The 17,251-nt window shown below is 39.1% G+C and overlaps 1 protein-coding gene across 1 annotated transcript in view; it reads right to left on the bottom strand.

The window, feature by feature from the left end:
* The window catches only part of spata5 (spermatogenesis associated 5), a 177,732-nt gene that overhangs the window by 21,209 nt on the left and 139,272 nt on the right, over window positions 1-17,251 (bottom strand). Inside the window, exon 15 of the mRNA XM_036589865.1 lies at window positions 12,890-13,054. Coding sequence (XP_036445758.1) covers window positions 12,890-13,054 — 165 coding nt within the window. The remainder of the gene's footprint in view (window positions 1-12,889; window positions 13,055-17,251) is intronic.

Raw genomic sequence — 17,251 nt, 5'->3', positions numbered from 1 at the left:
GGAGCCAAAAACGACACTATTCAGCAGGCGGAGTTTGAACTCAAGCAGTGAATGCACTACTTCTCCTACCAACCAAACTTCATAGTGATAAAATTACGACCTGTCACCCATTGAAAACATTTGCCACATTATGAATAAAAAAAAAATGACAAAGAAGACCCTGAACTGTTGAGCAGCTGAAATCTTACACCAAGCAATAATAGGAAAACATTTCATTTTCTACAGCAATTGGTCTCCTCAGTTCCCAAATGCTTACAGAATGTTGTTAAAAGAAGAGGTGATGCCACACAGAGGTAAACATACCCTGGTCTCAACTTTTAAATTTTTTGAAACATGCTGCTGGCATCAAATTCAAAATAGGCATATAATTTTCAAAAAACAATTACATTTTTCAGTTTCAACATTTGATATGTTGTCTTATTACTATGTTCAACTAAATACTGGGTGTAAATGTTTTGCAGAGCATGCTAACTTTTTCAAAATGGGGTTGTAATACTGCTATTAGTTCTGGTTAGCTACCTACAAATCATTTAAACTATTACACTCAAAATTACACACACTCCTATCAGACATGAGACTGAGACAGATACATCAACGATGAAATGGATGAATAACAAAACTGCTTTTTTAAATTCTTGTGAGTTCATTTTATGATCAAATTTGACCATACGCAACTTTTATAAATAAGGACCAATGTCTTTGGACTTTATACTCATAAATATAAACAAAAAAGTATATAAGCATGAAAAGATGTTTTAAAATAGGATTGATAAGGAAAAATATTATTGCCACAAATTATTAACATTAGTACTTTGCTGCAAAGCTGCTGTTCGAGATGGTAAGAAGCAATTTACTTTTTTACAGCACTGAAAAGTCATTCAATTTTGGCCCATTCCTCTTGGCAAACTGTCTTCAGTTCTCCAAAGTAATGAGAACCCTTTATTGCATTTGTAATTTCAAAATCCTCCAAAAATGTTCAGAGGTATTCAGGTCAGGAGATTGGCTAGGCAAGTGTCTTCACCTTTTTTAGAAATCAGTCTTGAGTTATTCTGTACTGTCTGTTTAGGGCAGGGGTGCCCAATCCTGGTCCTGAAGATCTACCACCCAGCAAGGTTTAGCTCCAACCCTAATCTAACACACCTGATTCAGATAATGAAGGCCTTCAGAAGCATCTGAACTTTAGAGCTAGGTGTGCTGGATCTGAACTGTCCAGGGAGGTAAATCGCCAGGACTGCTTGGAAACTCCTTGGTTTGAGGTCACTGTCTTGGTGAAATGTTCATCTTATGTCCAATGCAATAGTGGAACAGTTTGTGTGTATTTTGCCATGTGTCCTGCCATTGAATAATCTCTGGTCAAACTGTACTGTTATTATATACTGAACAAATGAATGATAAAATAGAGCGAACAGCCAAAGATTAAGAGATAAACTGCTCTAATACATCAAACTGTAAATTAAAAACATTTTTGTAAAATTCTAATGCAATTTATAAAAGTTTAATGGATTGATCCTTGTTTGAATTTCCTAAACATAAAAACCCTGTTAGATTTCCTTTCCAGTAGAGTTTCTAAATTAAGGTAGGCAGTAGCTTGGACGACTCTTTAATGGGTCCTTGAGTGCCAAAGGGACATTCCTTCTACTTCCTCTCTATAAAACACACACATACCCTCCACAGCCAAAAGACACATGACAGAGAACACACACACATACATACACATACACACAACCACACAAATGCACACACACACACACACACACACACTCTGGGGTTTCATAATTCAATAGGAAAAAGTCAATTTGTGCAGTGTGTCATTCAGACCACGGTATAGCTGCTTCATAAACCTGCAGTACACTCCAAATCCTCACCTTCCCTTACCATCCATCATCCTGACACACACACACACACAGGTAAAGCTGGGCCTCCATAGCGAGGCAGCTAATATACTCAACAAATTATAACATACACAAGCTACAGTGCTAAAACAGCAATAAATCCAAAGCTCAACAACAGGTCCTCAGTTTTCACCCAACAGACAACACAGCAGTATGGACCAATAGCAGCATGCAGCAAGGTCATGCACATTAAAAGGACTTTGACAGAGCGTGCAGAAATTCAGTTTGGCCTGCTAATACTGGTGTATATACTGTCTGTATCAGTGCATGCTTAGATATTGAGACAATTTTCCAAAAACATACTTAATATTGTCTTTACTCCAAATGTATTCCAGCAGCAAAGAAATGTTTGGTGTCTGAGGTTTTGCACTTGGGAGTACGTTCTTTAGTAGAATCTTTTCTTCCCTCAATCCCCACAACACTTCCTGAGTCACTGGCAGCCAGACAATCCCAGATCCACCTTCCCGCTTTACAATTGGCACGGTGTTCTTTTCATCAAATGCTGCTCCTTTTTTTCCTCTAAGCATACCTTTAGCGATTGCCCATTTTTGTTTCAGCAGACCACAGCACTTGATTCCAAAACACATCTGGTTTATCTAAGTATTGTGTTATATACTTTAGATCTTGGCTTTTGTGATGAGACCAAAGAAAAGGTCCCCACACCTGGGAATTCCTACTTGGAAAGTTGGGAAGATCTGAATCAAGTTAGACACCATATCAATGATATTGCTGAATGTAACAAATTGAAAAAAAAAAAAAAATTAAATGTGGCATGTGCATAAATTTGAGCACCCTATTGGTCAGTATTCATTAAGACCCCTTTGGCTGAAATCACAGCCTCCAAACATTTCTTTCTCTTCTTGATTTAGGATTTTTCTTCCCCACTTTTCCTTGCAGAACACTTCTAGCTCAGACATATTCATAGGCTGCCTTGCCTTTACACCAGTTTAAGATCTGCCCAAAGACTTCAAATAATATTCAAGTCTCGGGATGATGAAAGCCATTTCAAAACCTTCATCTTTTTTTTAATTACTTAAATGTTGATTTTTTTGTGTGTTTTTGATCATTATCCTCTTGTATTATTCAACCTCTTTTCATCTTCAGTTTCTTCACTGACTGTGCGACATAAGCCTTCAGGATTTGTTGATGATATCTGGTCAATATAATTTTAAGGCATAATAAATCAACCACCATGCTAAAGAGTTGGCGATGTTGGAACAATTGGAAATTCCATGCTTTGAACTCCTACATACTTCCCAGTTAAGTAGAACACAGCATAATATCTCAGCAATTAGAATTATGCAAGCTGCATGCTTAAATCATTGCACACTTGTCAGAATTGTTTATGGTGGTGATGATAGGAACCAGAAGATCAAAGCATTTAATGCCTCTCAAAGCTCCCGTACAGAAATCAATTAGACAAAATGGTTACAAATACTTCTTCTGATGGATAAAATATTGTTTTACGGTAATATTTTGAGAAGGTACCACATTTTTTCCACCATTTCATTTTTACCTCTAATGAAACGTCATTGCCAGAAGACATTTTTGGTGTCCGAGACCTGTTTTGGTGCCAGCTGCATACACTTGGATGAGAATGCTAACTGATTATTCTGTTAGGTCAGCTGACAGATGCCAGCATTGGCTATCCTACCCACTCAGAGAGAGCGGGGTCAGTTATGCTCTTTTGGACCCGCTGCCACAGATGGCTATAGCATCTAAGGGAACCCAGCTTGTGATTTCAAATAATAGGGCCTGTGCTGGTTACAAAACTCTTGAGCCACAGTTCCAAGTGTTTTTAATATTCTTTTTAACATAATATTACTTTGGTATGGAGCATTTTGACACTGATATCAACAGTGGGGAAACCTTCAGGACCTTCTAGGCCTTCAAAGAAGATCTGATTATTTCTGGGAACTTAAAAAATGCATGTCTGTAATGTTTAGTTCATTTTTGAATTTCTGAAATATAAATTCCGCAGATGTTTTTATTTAATACTATATAATACTTTCATCTCCAAGTTTTGGATGGAAATAAAATGGTTAAATTCTTGAAATGCTGAGCAGAAAATTACCAATCAGGAATTGCTTTTTTCTGTGGTATCTGGTTAGATCTAGCAAGGGGAGTTCTCCTATTGGTTAAGACGTCAAGAGCCGATGAGAAGTCCTAACACATTAGATTAACTAACAGCATAATGAAGTCACAGTGGAATCGACCAATCATGTTTTGATTTCCAATAGATGGGAACAATTTCATGAGAAAAACGCCACTCTAGGCATTCTGGGAGTTCTAGATACGTGACTGACTGAATACAGTAGCTAATAAGTGGCTTGTTAAAAAATGGAAAACAGCTGTAGCAGCTCTACAGCACTGCAAAACTACAAGGTAAACTATATGCTATTATGTCAAGCTTCAAGTAAGTCTTTTAGAAGCTTTTTCAAATTATCCATTCCACCTTACATAGTGCAGCCCAATCAAGTGCAAACATTTTTTCTGTTCCACCTTAAATGCTGTAGTGGTTACATTCTGGTGTCCAAATGCATCAGAATGTAACTGCTGTACTATTTAAGGTGGAATGGGAAATTCAAATAAGTAGACAACTACCAGCCTCGCTGGAAAGCATTCATGCAAAATGCCGTTTTCTTAGCGCTAACAAACAACCAGAATCCTAGCAGAAAGTGGGATTTTTCCTCATGTATTGACTGGGTTTTGACAGTTATGATCCAAACTGAAGGTTCTAATGGTTCACCTCTGGGCTTCACAGTAAAATTCTGATAACGTGACAAGCCCACGTCATCTCTGTGGCGTACAAATAAACAATACTGAAATGATTTACACTTTAACATGTGAAATCAAACAGGCAAATGGAAGCTTTTTGAAAAACAAACGGTTTTGCACCTGCTTGAAAGCAAGGTCGTTAAAAAAAATTATAACGAAAGGACAAAACAGTGACAAGTGAAAGACACAACAAAGTGAGGCAGAAGCTCGGGGCTCTTCAGCAGCCCACTCCAAACTCGTTAAAAATCTTCACCTTTGACCTCTCCGCGACTCTGCCCAATACACCGACACGCCCAACACCTGACACGCCAAAATAAGCTGGACAGCTTGGGGGCTGTAGGGCCATAGGGCTGGTCCACACAGAGCCAAACCTGCTGAACCACGACCAGCTTTCACATTTTAAGATGCAAATGAAAGCGATTACACTGAACTGTGTATACAGGCAAGTCTAGAGAAGGACTAGGATCAGGATCATTCTTAAGGTGGCATGTATTAATGCCTATTTTATACAAACACATATGCTTTAAGATTTTACAACCCTTGCACAGTCTTTTCAGTGCAACTTTACCAGACCGAATGTCTGCTTTTTTGGTTGATGAACTATTCTGAATTACTTTAATATACGCTAATACCTCTATTAGTGAAAATAAATTTGTAACAATTTATAGTAAAAATGCATCGCAATAATTGTTTCAAATGATTTTAAAGGGCCCATGTCATGGAAAACCCTTTTTTCCCCATTTTTTTTAAGTTGTTAAAGTTCATACAATTCATACATGGAAACTGAGCTGCAAAAACAGGCCATTTTGAAATCACTGCTTTAGTGAAGTAAAAAAAAAAAACAAAAAACAAAAAAACAACAAACCCCAAAAAAAAAACCCCACATTTTTATAACACAGTACACAACAGGCAGTTTTGCTCTGCCTTACACTGAAGTTATAAGGAGTGCTTCAGCCTGCACTGCTTTGTATGTGTGGCAAAATAGAGGGCAGCCAATCAGAAGAGAGCTCATTGACATATACGGAACAGAAACAAAAACAGTCCCTTTAACTGTAAGGAATAAGGAAGGGTTGGAAAATGTCTGCGATAGGCAACATCTCACAAAAGTCAGAAGGGTGTCTTGAAGAACAAAGTAAAATAAAAGAAAAATATTGAATTTGAGCTATTTCACCTGCAGGAACTCTGCTCTAATAATACTACTGATATATATATATATATATATATGTGTGTGTGTGTGTGTGTGTGTGTGTGTGTGTGTGGATTAATAGCCTTACAGGGGCCTTTTATTGTAGAGAGTTACAGAATTGTTATACCAAAAATTTACTGTGTTACTATTTTATAATATATTAAAATTACTGTGTTCCTATTATTCAAAATTTTGAAAATCAGTCTTTTCCAAAAATACAAACCCAGTTTGATTTCTTATGTCTGTCTGAAATGATTCCAATATGATGTTAGTAAGAGTTTTGAAGGGAAAGCTGCAGATGATTCAGATTATTTGGAAAACTTCACAATAGCGAGAATAAAGTTAATATTTGAAAAGTCCTAAATCTCATTGGTAAAAATTACTATGAATGGAAACTTTTTACAGTATGTTGTTTATCATTTAATAACTTCTTGTTGAGAAAACCTTTGTACTGAATATGACAGAATGAATACGAATGGTAAATAATGGTGTATTAGCCATCTGGTGTCTACTTTATAATCTACACTGTGTTGCTGTACGTTATTACTGAACAAAATAACTAGAACTCTTTAATAACACGACAACATCACCAACAGATACAGAATACAGTCACTGAGATACACAGTAATTCCTTTAAAGTACAATTACTGGCTTTCTGTGTGTCCGTCTGTCTCTCCATCTGTCCGACTGATCTCTCATTACACCCTGTCCAGGCTTGATCGTAAAGTCTAGCATGAGAAGCATCTCTTTTGTTAAGGCTTTCCTCCTTCTGCTGATGACAACACACCACAATTACTGTATTAAGTGGCCAGAGGTGTGAGTGAGGGAGGAGAGGAAAGGAGGGAGGAAAGAAAAGAAGAGGGCCTAGGGAAAGCTGCTGTCAGTAGAATCCGAACCTTGTCAAAGAGGAGCTGGTTTAACAAGCTTGTGCCCACAGGCTGACAGCTCCTCCACCTTCCGCAGGAAGAGCAGAGTGTCAGGAATGCAATTAAACGCTCTCCCCGCATGTGTGCGCGCAGTTAGAACAGGGGAAACATCTCCAAACCCTTCTATCAGCTTCTCTGCTTTGTTTGCTTGTTTGAATATAGTTTTACGATAACCATCTTTGGCAATAGCTAACAATGACAGTAACGCCAATTAACATTAGCTAACTACGTACTTTCTTTTGCTACTAAATTGCTACTAACCAAACTCATCTTCATGCTAACATAACTACAGATGGATTTTCTTTTACAATAAAATTACCTACACCTTTTTTTTTTTCTGCTTGATGGCTTGAATATCTCAAACAAATGTCCTTGCCTCTTTACCATCATAGCATTCAGCCAGTAACCATGCAAGTCTTCCTAGAACTCATTAACAATGCAAATTGTTGTAGCGTAACCTGAAAATGGGTGCAGCACAAACATAAAATGTAGGTCTAGCAGGACCTGTAGGAAATGGATGTAGCATTAACACGAAATAGGTGCAGTGTAACCATGCAAATGGATGTAGCATAACCACACAAATGGCTAACATAACCATGGAAAAGGTTGGAATGTCAGTATGTAAATGGGTATAATATAACTATGCAACTATTATATTTTACGCAAGTATTTTAGCCATATAAATAGATGTGGAATAAGAATGCAAATGGGTGGAGCATAGCCATCAAAATGGGTGTAAAGTAACCATAAAAATGAATGTAGTATAACCATACAAATGGGTGTAGTGTAACCATATAAATGGGTGTAGTGCTGAAGTCGGCAACCCAAATTTTAAGAAGAGCCATTTTTTCTTTTAACAAAAATCAAACCACCTTGGGAGCCACATTTTATGTCTATTTTACCATCTTGGCTGTACATATGTCTCAGTATGTGCTAATGTACTGGTATAGGCTAAAACATTTTAAATAAACGAAAACGCAGACTTATTTTGCTCTGCTTTAAGCTTTAGCTAAGCTTATTTAGCTACAGCCACTTTTCTCGCATCTCCAGCAGGAAACCTTTCCACAAAAGTAGAACAGTTTCTTGTAAAATATCTCAATGTACGACTTTTTATGAGGCTGAAATCAGCTTCTCATTCGTGGTTTCTTGTTTGAATTTTCCCGTTCCACCTTAAATGGTGCCTGAGGCACCAGAATGTAACTGCTGCACCATTTAAGGTGGAACTGGACAATTTCAACCAGAAGCTGGTGAATGAGAAGCTGACTTTTTAGTGTTTGACAGATTCTTGTTGCAGGTTAAAGATATCAGGAAACAATAGGAGTGATTACAAATGCAAATGAAGTCCAATCGACTCCAAAATATCAATGTTCGTCTTAACATTTCTCTCTTTGCCGTTTTGTTAGCTACTAGGTAGGCGAGATTGTTATCTGCTTTGCTGTGTGACCAGCAGTCTGTGCACCAATCTTCAGGGTTAATGGTCAGTGAATAAGCAGATTAGCATTTATGCATTAAGTCTAGTGTTTAAGACCATTTATTGGGAAAAATGTGTTAGAACTGTGTGTTACATCGATCAGCAGAGATTTATTTTACTGCAAAGGAGGATTATTTTATTTCTACCTAAAAATCTAGTTCTGCTGTGTAGCCGCAACATGGCAATAAAAGCATAGCCATGAAAATGGGTGTAGTGTAACCATACAGATGGGTGTAGCGTGGTCATGTAAATGAGTGTAGTGTAACCACACAAAACTGTGTGTCATAATTGTGCCAACTGGTGCATGGTAACGATGCAAATGTGTGTAGTGTAACCATGTAAATGGGCGTAACATAATCATGCAAATGAGTGTAATCATGCAAATGGGTGCATCATAGTCAGTGCAAATAGGTGTAACGTAACCATGCAAATGAGTTATTCATATGTCAGTGGTGCAGCTCTTCTTCTTGCATTTCTATCATAAAGATTATGTTAGTGAGTCTTAAAATAGCCTATTAAGTGATTGTCCCAAAAACCTCTAGTTAACAGAGGTTTTCAGAAGCATTCCAAGGGAAAACTATGCTTATGCACTCATATATTCAGGATGGTGCTGCAACTACTAAATAATTCTGCAACTGATTAATCTACTGACTATTTTTAAGCAGTTGGCCCAACCATTGTGCATTCTACCATTTCCTCTCACTTTGCCCCATCATACTTGCTGTACTGTGTTCCAGTCTGTCAGAATGGCCATGTGTATCATATGAATACTGTAGAGCACTAAACAGCGCTTTAAGAAAGTGATGTTGACCTCATTCCATACTGGCTTCAGTGTCGACTTATCAGCCTTTTCAACCAATCAATGCAGCCTTAACTCAAAACATTTCTAGATACACTGTGATAAGTAACTCTACCAACGTTTATTTTTCTGGCATTATAGAAATGTCATTAATAATGAACTAAATACAAAATAATGTAAAGCAACAAAGCTCTGAGAACGCAAATAGTCAGTGCAGGAGAAAGAGTACAGAACTGTGAGAGTATGATCAAATGCGTGTGGTTACCTCTGTCAACCTTCAGTCAAAATAGCCATTATGTACAAGTTGATCTTAAGGAAAAGGAAAGTCAACGCAAAATAAGTGAAACCACAGGCGTTTCCAGAACTGGAGCTCATAAATGTACTATAGTGATACAGAGAAAATGGAACTTCTAACAACCTTACAAGACCTGGTAGCCCACCAAAACTTAAGCTTTCATCTTTGAGAGGAGAAAATCAAGCTGCTTCAGATCTGAAAGAATCCACAGGTGTTTCTGTCCATCCTTCCACTGTGAGAAGACAACTCAATGCTAGGCGTCTGAAAGGATGTGTAGCTGTCAAGAAGCCCTTGCTGAAAAAAGGAAATAGAAAAATCAAGCAAAGAAGCTGCTGGCGTTCTCAGAACAATGGACTGGTCACCCCAGAGTCCAGACCTCAACATCACTGAATGTGTTTAGAGCAGATGTCACTACTAGGCTAATTTCGACGAGGTGGTCCTATTTTAATCAACTTTTCTAGCTTTTCCAGTACTGCTTTAGCGGCCCGGGAAACTCACAGACCAATCGCATGCGTTGTAAATATCACACATGACGCTACTCAGCCAATCAGATCTGTGCATTACGATGAGCACCGAGACTCGAGTGAGTGACGCAGACACAGGAGAGGGACGAGGTGAAACACAGCAGTCGGGGAAGAAAGTGAGTCAGAGGGATGTTATTTCACATTGCGTACTCTAAAAGTGACAATAAATGTAGTTGAAATGAACTTTATTTGATTTGACATTCAGTTGTTGACTGCATAAGATGTTGATGTACCTACTAGACTACTAGCATACAGGATATGGCACTGAATCATGATGCACCTTTGCTTGAGGAAATTTTCTCTAACTGGACCTTATTGAATTTTAATTAAATACCCCTGGTTTAGAGGTACTCGGATCATGAGAAGCAGAAAATGCAACCAACTTCTAAGACTGAACGTTGGAGGCGTGGAAAAACATCCCTGCAGATTTCTCTGAAAAACTGAAAGTGAGTCTCTTGAAAGGAACAGAAGCTGTAATACATACTAAACAGTGAAAAAGGTGATGATGCAATTAGTTGTTGAAGCTTCTTGGCAATATTGTTATGTTTTCTGCTTTTTTCACTGACACTGTAAAATAAATACTTAATGGTTGTTTTGACTGGATATTAAATAAATGAAGGGTGGTCTCCGACTTTTATGTAGTACTGCATAATTCATGGGTCTCGACATAGTGAAAAACACAAACCTGTGAGTGCGAGTGTGTCGCAACTGTTTATAGCATGTTTCCTGGGTATTTGCTGTTCTTTGACTGATGACCGGGTGGCTGATCCGGACTCAGCCGGACGAGACTCGGAGCATTTCTGTCTCGCACAAAAACAGTGGCTGCTGAGTCATTTGAAACAACACAATTCTCCAACTTGAACTCACACAAACGCACATACTCTTTCTTCCTCGCCGTCACTCTGAATTGCTCTCATACACACAAAGACACAAAGACGGACAATGGGGCGTTTGTGTATGAGCTAAGAATCACGAGGACGCGGACAAGCCATCAGGAAAAGAAAACAACTCGCTCTGTCTCATATACAAACACACACTTTTTACGGTATCCATGCATATGAATGGCATAAAACTGGACCACTTATTCCTTCAGAGTCACTCTTATCGCACTGAACATGCCAGACTCTGACACCTTGTCCTGACAGCAAACGACATGAGTGAGCGACAATTACAATGACAAAAGCAAAACACATTATAATCAAAAAAGGTGTCTGAATGTGTCACTCTGGGTTTGATGGACGTCCTGTGTCTGTTTTTTGACATACTACATCATACTGCTGTGATTTCCACTTTAAACAAAAATTAGGGATAGACCGATACCTCTTCTTACCCCACTATATATATGGGGTAAGATATATATATATATATATATATATATATATGGGGTAAGAAGAGGTATCGGTCTATCCCTAATTTTTACAAAGACAGTACAAAGACAACATGAATTTTATTGTTTTTTGAAAAACATTTGCCCATTTTGAATTTGATGCCCCCAAAAAGTTGGGCTGGGGCAACAAAAGGCTGGTAAAGTTGTGTAATGCTAAATCAACCTGGTGGTTGATTGGCAACAGGTCAGTACCATGATTGGGTATAAAAAGAGCATCTCAGAGAGGCTGAGTCTTTCAGAAGTAAAGATGGGGAGGGGTCCACCACTCTGTGAAAGACTGCATGATCAAATAGTGCAACAATTCAAGAATAACGTTTCTCAACATAAAATAGCAAAGAAATTCTGCTTTTAATCGCCTACGGTACATAATAACATTAAAAGATTCAGAGAATCTGGAGAAATCTCTGTATGCAAGGGACAAGGCCAAAAACCAGTACTGGCTGGCCATGATCTTTGGGCCGTCAGGAGGCACTGCATTAAAAACAGACATGATTCTGTAGTGGAAATCACTGCATGGGCTAAAACTCTAAAACGCAAAGAAGAAACCATATATAAACAGGATCCAGAAACACAGCCACCTTCTCGGGGCCCGACCTAATTTAAAATGGACTGAGGTGAAGTGGAAAAGTGTCCTGTGGTCCGATGAATTTGAAATTCTTTTTTGAAATCATGGACACTGTGTTCTCCGGGCTAAAGACCACTCAGCTTGTTATCAGTGCACAGTTCAAAAGCCAGTATTCATGATGATCTGGGTATGCATTAGTGCACATGACATGGGTGACGTGCACATCTGTGAAGGCTCCATTAATGCTGAATGATATATACATGTTTTGGCAACATATGCTGCCATCCAGACGACGTATTTTTCAGGGAAGGCTTTGATTATTTCAGCAAGACAATGTCAAACCACATTCTGCATGTATTACAGCAGCATGGCTCTGTATTAAAAGAGTCCGGGTGCTAAACTGGCCTGCCTGCAGTCCAGACTTGTCACCCAATAAAAACATTTGGAGGGTTATGAAATGAAAAATACGACATATGAGCCCCAGAACTGTTGAGCAGCTGAAATCCTACGTCAAACAAGAATGGGGAAAACATTTTACTTTTAAAACTACGGCAGTGTCTCTGCAGTTCCCAAACGCTTACAGAGTGTTGTTAAAAGAAGAGCTGATGAAACACAGTGGTAAACATGCCCCTGTGCCAACATTTTTGGAATGTGTTGTTGGCATCAAATTCAAAATGGGCATATATTTTTCAAAAAACAATAAATTTCTCAGTTTCAACATTTGATATGTTGTCTTTGTAGTATTTTCCTTTAATTTTTAGTAGCAGCACTTTTCTCTGTGCTTTTCTGGCTTGATTGAAGCTACAGGCTGCCAGACCCTGCTGCTGTGTGGACAACTGACTGATGGACACACTAGCCAGGCTAGCGAGAATCGTTTTCATAAGGCATCATAACATAAGTGAATCATGAAGTCAGACGTTTACACTCCTCGTATTTTGTCGACAGTTTCCTAATTAAAAAGACATAAAAAAGCGAACAAACAAAATGCTTCCCCAAGAAAAGGAGTGTGATGAGAGCTGTACAGAACCGTCTGTTGTGCCACCCCACAACGCTCATGACCCCTCACCTCTGCCCCTGAGTAGCGCTCTGTGCGGGTCACAAGGTCGTCCAGGTGCACGTTGGAATGGACAGGCATGTTACGGAACTGCAGGGTGAAAATTTCCCTCCTGGTGGCAGCGTCCGGGAGAGGCACATACACGATCCGGTCCAAACGGCCTGGCCGCATCAGAGCCTTAGAGGGAGAGAGGGAGAGAGAGAGAGAGAGAGAGAGAGAGAGAGAGAGAGAGAGAGAGGGAGAGAGAGAGAGAGACAGAGAGAGAGACAGAGAGAGAGAGAGAGAGAGAAAGAGAGAGAGAGAGAGAGAGACTTACTTAGGATCTACAAGTTAACATGTTTTCAAAGCATCACAATTATTAAGTACTTTTAATATATTCTATACTAATGACTTCTAATGAATGCAGCTGTTCATGCATCAGTCTGAAAGTGGCAATTCAACTACACAGATTTTTCTACAGTTGAAAACAATTACATTTGATTTCAGCCCTCCAGAAAGCATGCATTTTTTTTTGTCCGAAATAAAATTCTTAAGCTGCTCTCAAAATGTAAAAATACATTTGGGGGTTGGGGGTGAGGGTCTTGCCCTTTTGCCCTCAGACTGTATGAGTGCCCTCCTGGTTGGCTTGTATAATAGTGTTTTACGTGGCCACTCTTCCAAATGCACTCTTCAAGGCTCAGCTCACCCTTGCCCCAGAAACAGAGCTAGTAGGTTGGTTAGCTTCATTACTAAAACATATCGGAAAAATAAAATGCGTCACAACTTGGTTACACCAAATTTTGTGTTTAATTTTTTTCCCAGTATGTTAAATTCACCTAATAAGTAGTCATTGTGTATTAAGGTTGCAGAAGGGTGTCTCTTAGATGATGTCAAATTATTTTCACTTAGAAAATGTAGACTTAGAAAACTTGACCAGGGCCCTGAACTGTTAAATGTAATTCATGTGGATGGGCCATATGCCTGTGTTCCCTGCACTCAATGTGTTTTTTTAAGTGGTAAACTCTTACTGGATGACTTACTTTGGTTATATAGAGGGATATTTGTGCCAGATTTGCTAATATAGCACAATTTATATTGTTCCATTGAAAATACAGGCTCAGGATACATGAAAAAAAATAATACATTTTTGGTGTAAAGTATTATTACACTATTAGTTAAGACACTGTATTACATTATTGGGCAATTATTACAACATTGGGGTTTACAGTGTATTTGAAGACATCAGACTCAATTTAAGCTCAATTGCTGAACATTTACAGCTCAGTTTGATTCCATTAATTTAGCTTTGCTGGCCTGACCATACGTAGCAACAGCTTTGCCAATACTTCACTGAAGTAGTACAAACGTTACGAGATTTAGGAAGTTCTGCAGTAGTTTCATCTGCAAAAAGTCTCTCTGATATCGATGTTATGAATTTCAGCGACACACATAAGGTCAGAGGTCACTCTGCATCAGCCAGACAGTGAAAACAACTCCAGGAAGCGAAGAGGAAGTCGTTGCTGCTCCCACTCAGTGAGAGGTCACCCCCCTCCCCCGTAACACTTGGTCTGTGCCAGCCCCCATTCCCCTTTCATATCCTGCAGAAGAGTCCAAGCCTGTCCAGGGGAGGATCGCTCCTTCTTACTTTGAACATCTGCCACCAGTTCTCTGTCCAGCATTCCAGTGCGTGTATTAAAGAACAAGCTGGATCAGTAACCAGAACACGTTTATAATAACAGTGTGTCCAGGGAGGACTGATCAAGCACTCTCGAACACACTGAAAAAACAATGCCACAGGGTGTGTATATATATATATATATATATATATATACACACATACGTATATATATATATATATATATATATATATATACACACACACATGCATCTGTATGGCTTTAAAAGCGTCCTGCCTCCGTAGCAACACCAGAGAACTAAAGAACCAACAAAATAATCCTTGCTTTGTAAATGTACAGCGGAGTACTGGACCTGCGTTCTCTGGAGTGATTGAGCACCATTCAGGACTCTTAGGATGAGTTGGTGTGGAGATTAGATATAAGGTCATTCACTTGACGAGGAAGGGGGAAATCCAGAGAAAATAAATGGAAAAAACAGAGGTTTCCAAAGCTAGAGTTCAAAACAATGATTTAAAGATATTGAGAAAATGGGACTCCTACCAACCACCTGCAAGATCTGGTAGACCACCAAAACCCACTAATCAGCTTTCATCTTTGAGAGAGAGGAGAAAACCAAGCTCCACTCTTGCTTCAGGCCTGAAAAACTCCATAGGTGTTTCTGCCCATCCTTCCACTGTGAGAAGACAATGCAACGCTATGGGTCTGAAAGGACGTGTAGCTGTCAAGAAGCTGTTACTGAGAAAACGGACAAAACGGAGTTGTGCTCACTCTGTATATATCTTGAACCAAACTTTGTTCTTCAAATTAGTTTACAAACTTATAATCTATTTAAACCCAAGACTGAGATAGTAACAAACAGGAAGTGAGACTGCATTTTAGCTCTCATGGCCACATAGTGAGCAGTTAGATCCCATTGTTTTAAAGTAAAAGTGTCCTAAAGTATGAAAATCAGCATGGAAAATTAAGAATTGTCCCTACCGAAACACATATCTTCTTCAGTTAAGTCAACTTTCTGTATTTTCATGAAAAATGTCATGATTTAATGTGTGCACAGCTGTTTAAAGCTGTGTTTGCTAGTCATGTACTGGCTAGCGTTTTACAGTTGTGCTCGGAACTAGCTAAAATTGTCACTACCGAAACATCTGTTGAACATATATTGATATATATATATATATGGACACACACGCAACTGTGTGACCGCAAGCAGGTTGTCACATGACACAGACATGTCTAAAACCCATTTAAAGTCACTCCTCGTATCCTACACATGTATACACTGTAGATACACATTCACACACACACACACACACACACAGACATACACTCACAGAGCAGACCCTCTTCTGTCAACAAACTCAGAATGTGGGGGTTCGTGTTGTGAAAGCGCTCGTCAACACTTGTCCAAAATGCCAGGAAAAGGCAACACACACACACACACACACACACACCGGATCCTGTGGAATAAGAAAAGTGTGTGTATCAGTGTTGCGTGTTGTGAAGTGATGAATGTCCTGCTTTTACAGAGAAAGAAAAAAAAACATCTCCGTAGCCTCAGGCCTTTCAGATGAGTTTAACAGCTCTCAGCAGCATCTGTGTGTGTGTGTTTGTGTGTGTGTGCAGATGGGATAGTAACTAAGAGCGCTGAGATGTGTGTGTCAGTGATAATGTGTGTGTGTTCGTTTGGAGGGTCACTGGGTTTATGTTGGCATTTGTTTCAAACACAGAGAAACACAGGAAGAGAACCTGGCGTGCACACACACTGACACACACACACACACACATGTAAAGACAGACACATGCATACACACAGATTAGGAAGGCAAACTTTGGCAATCTTTTTTCACCGACAAGTGGCCGTCATTAGACGACTAATTGTCTGGCCAGGCTTATATCAAATATGTGACACTTTTGTGTGTCAAATCTGATTGGCTGAGCCACCTTTGAAGCCGCTATAATAATACACACAATATTAGACATCACTGTATGACCACACTGCTGTTTTCATGACCAGATAAGGCCTATCTAGCAGAATTGCTTATTGTGCCCAAATCATACATATGGCGTCAAATCTAATTCAAAATTCGGAAGTGAGCAAACCGCTCTCGCGCAAGGTAAACTACTCTTGCGCACGAGGAAAAGTACTCTTACGCGCAAGGAAAACTACTCTTGCGCACAAGAAAAAACCCTCGTGTACCGGCGGACTATGAGGGTCTTCTTCTAGAGTGAAAGTCCTGTTCCTGGTTTTTTATATGCGTCCAAAGCTCTGACGACCATTGACAGCCAACCAATCACAATACAGAAATCAGTAGTAACCAATCATACGTTGGGACCCGCCCACAGCTGTCAAAAATTAATTGAACTCTTGTGTGAGCAGAAGCTTAACAGTGAGCAGAAAGAACAGCTGAATGTCGGGCTCAAGGGTGGTTTTCCTTGCGCACAAGAGTAGTTTTCTCCGTGCGCAAGAGTGGTTTTCCTCGCGCAAGAGCGATTTTCCTAGCTTGCAAATCTTTAACTGGATTTGATGCCATACAGAAAATTTAAAACATTACTCAACTGAAATGATAAACCTATCTATTCAAATAGTAACTGTTGTTTATTTAACTGATTGCATTGGTTGAACATTTACTTATTTGTCAGTAAATGGTTAATTGCTTACATGCCTAATTCCAAAGTTGGGACAGTAGGTGAAATGCAAAAAAAACAGAAAACAGTGATTCATAAATCTACTTTGACCTGTATTTAAACAAAAACAGAACAA

The sequence above is a fragment of the Colossoma macropomum genome, unplaced genomic scaffold (genome assembly GCF_904425465.1).
Source record: "Colossoma macropomum unplaced genomic scaffold, Colossoma_macropomum, whole genome shotgun sequence".
NCBI classification, from domain to species: domain Eukaryota; kingdom Metazoa; phylum Chordata; class Actinopteri; order Characiformes; family Serrasalmidae; genus Colossoma; species Colossoma macropomum.
Note: the sequence above shows the minus strand (reverse complement) of the source record. Positions and strands in the feature narration are given on the sequence as shown.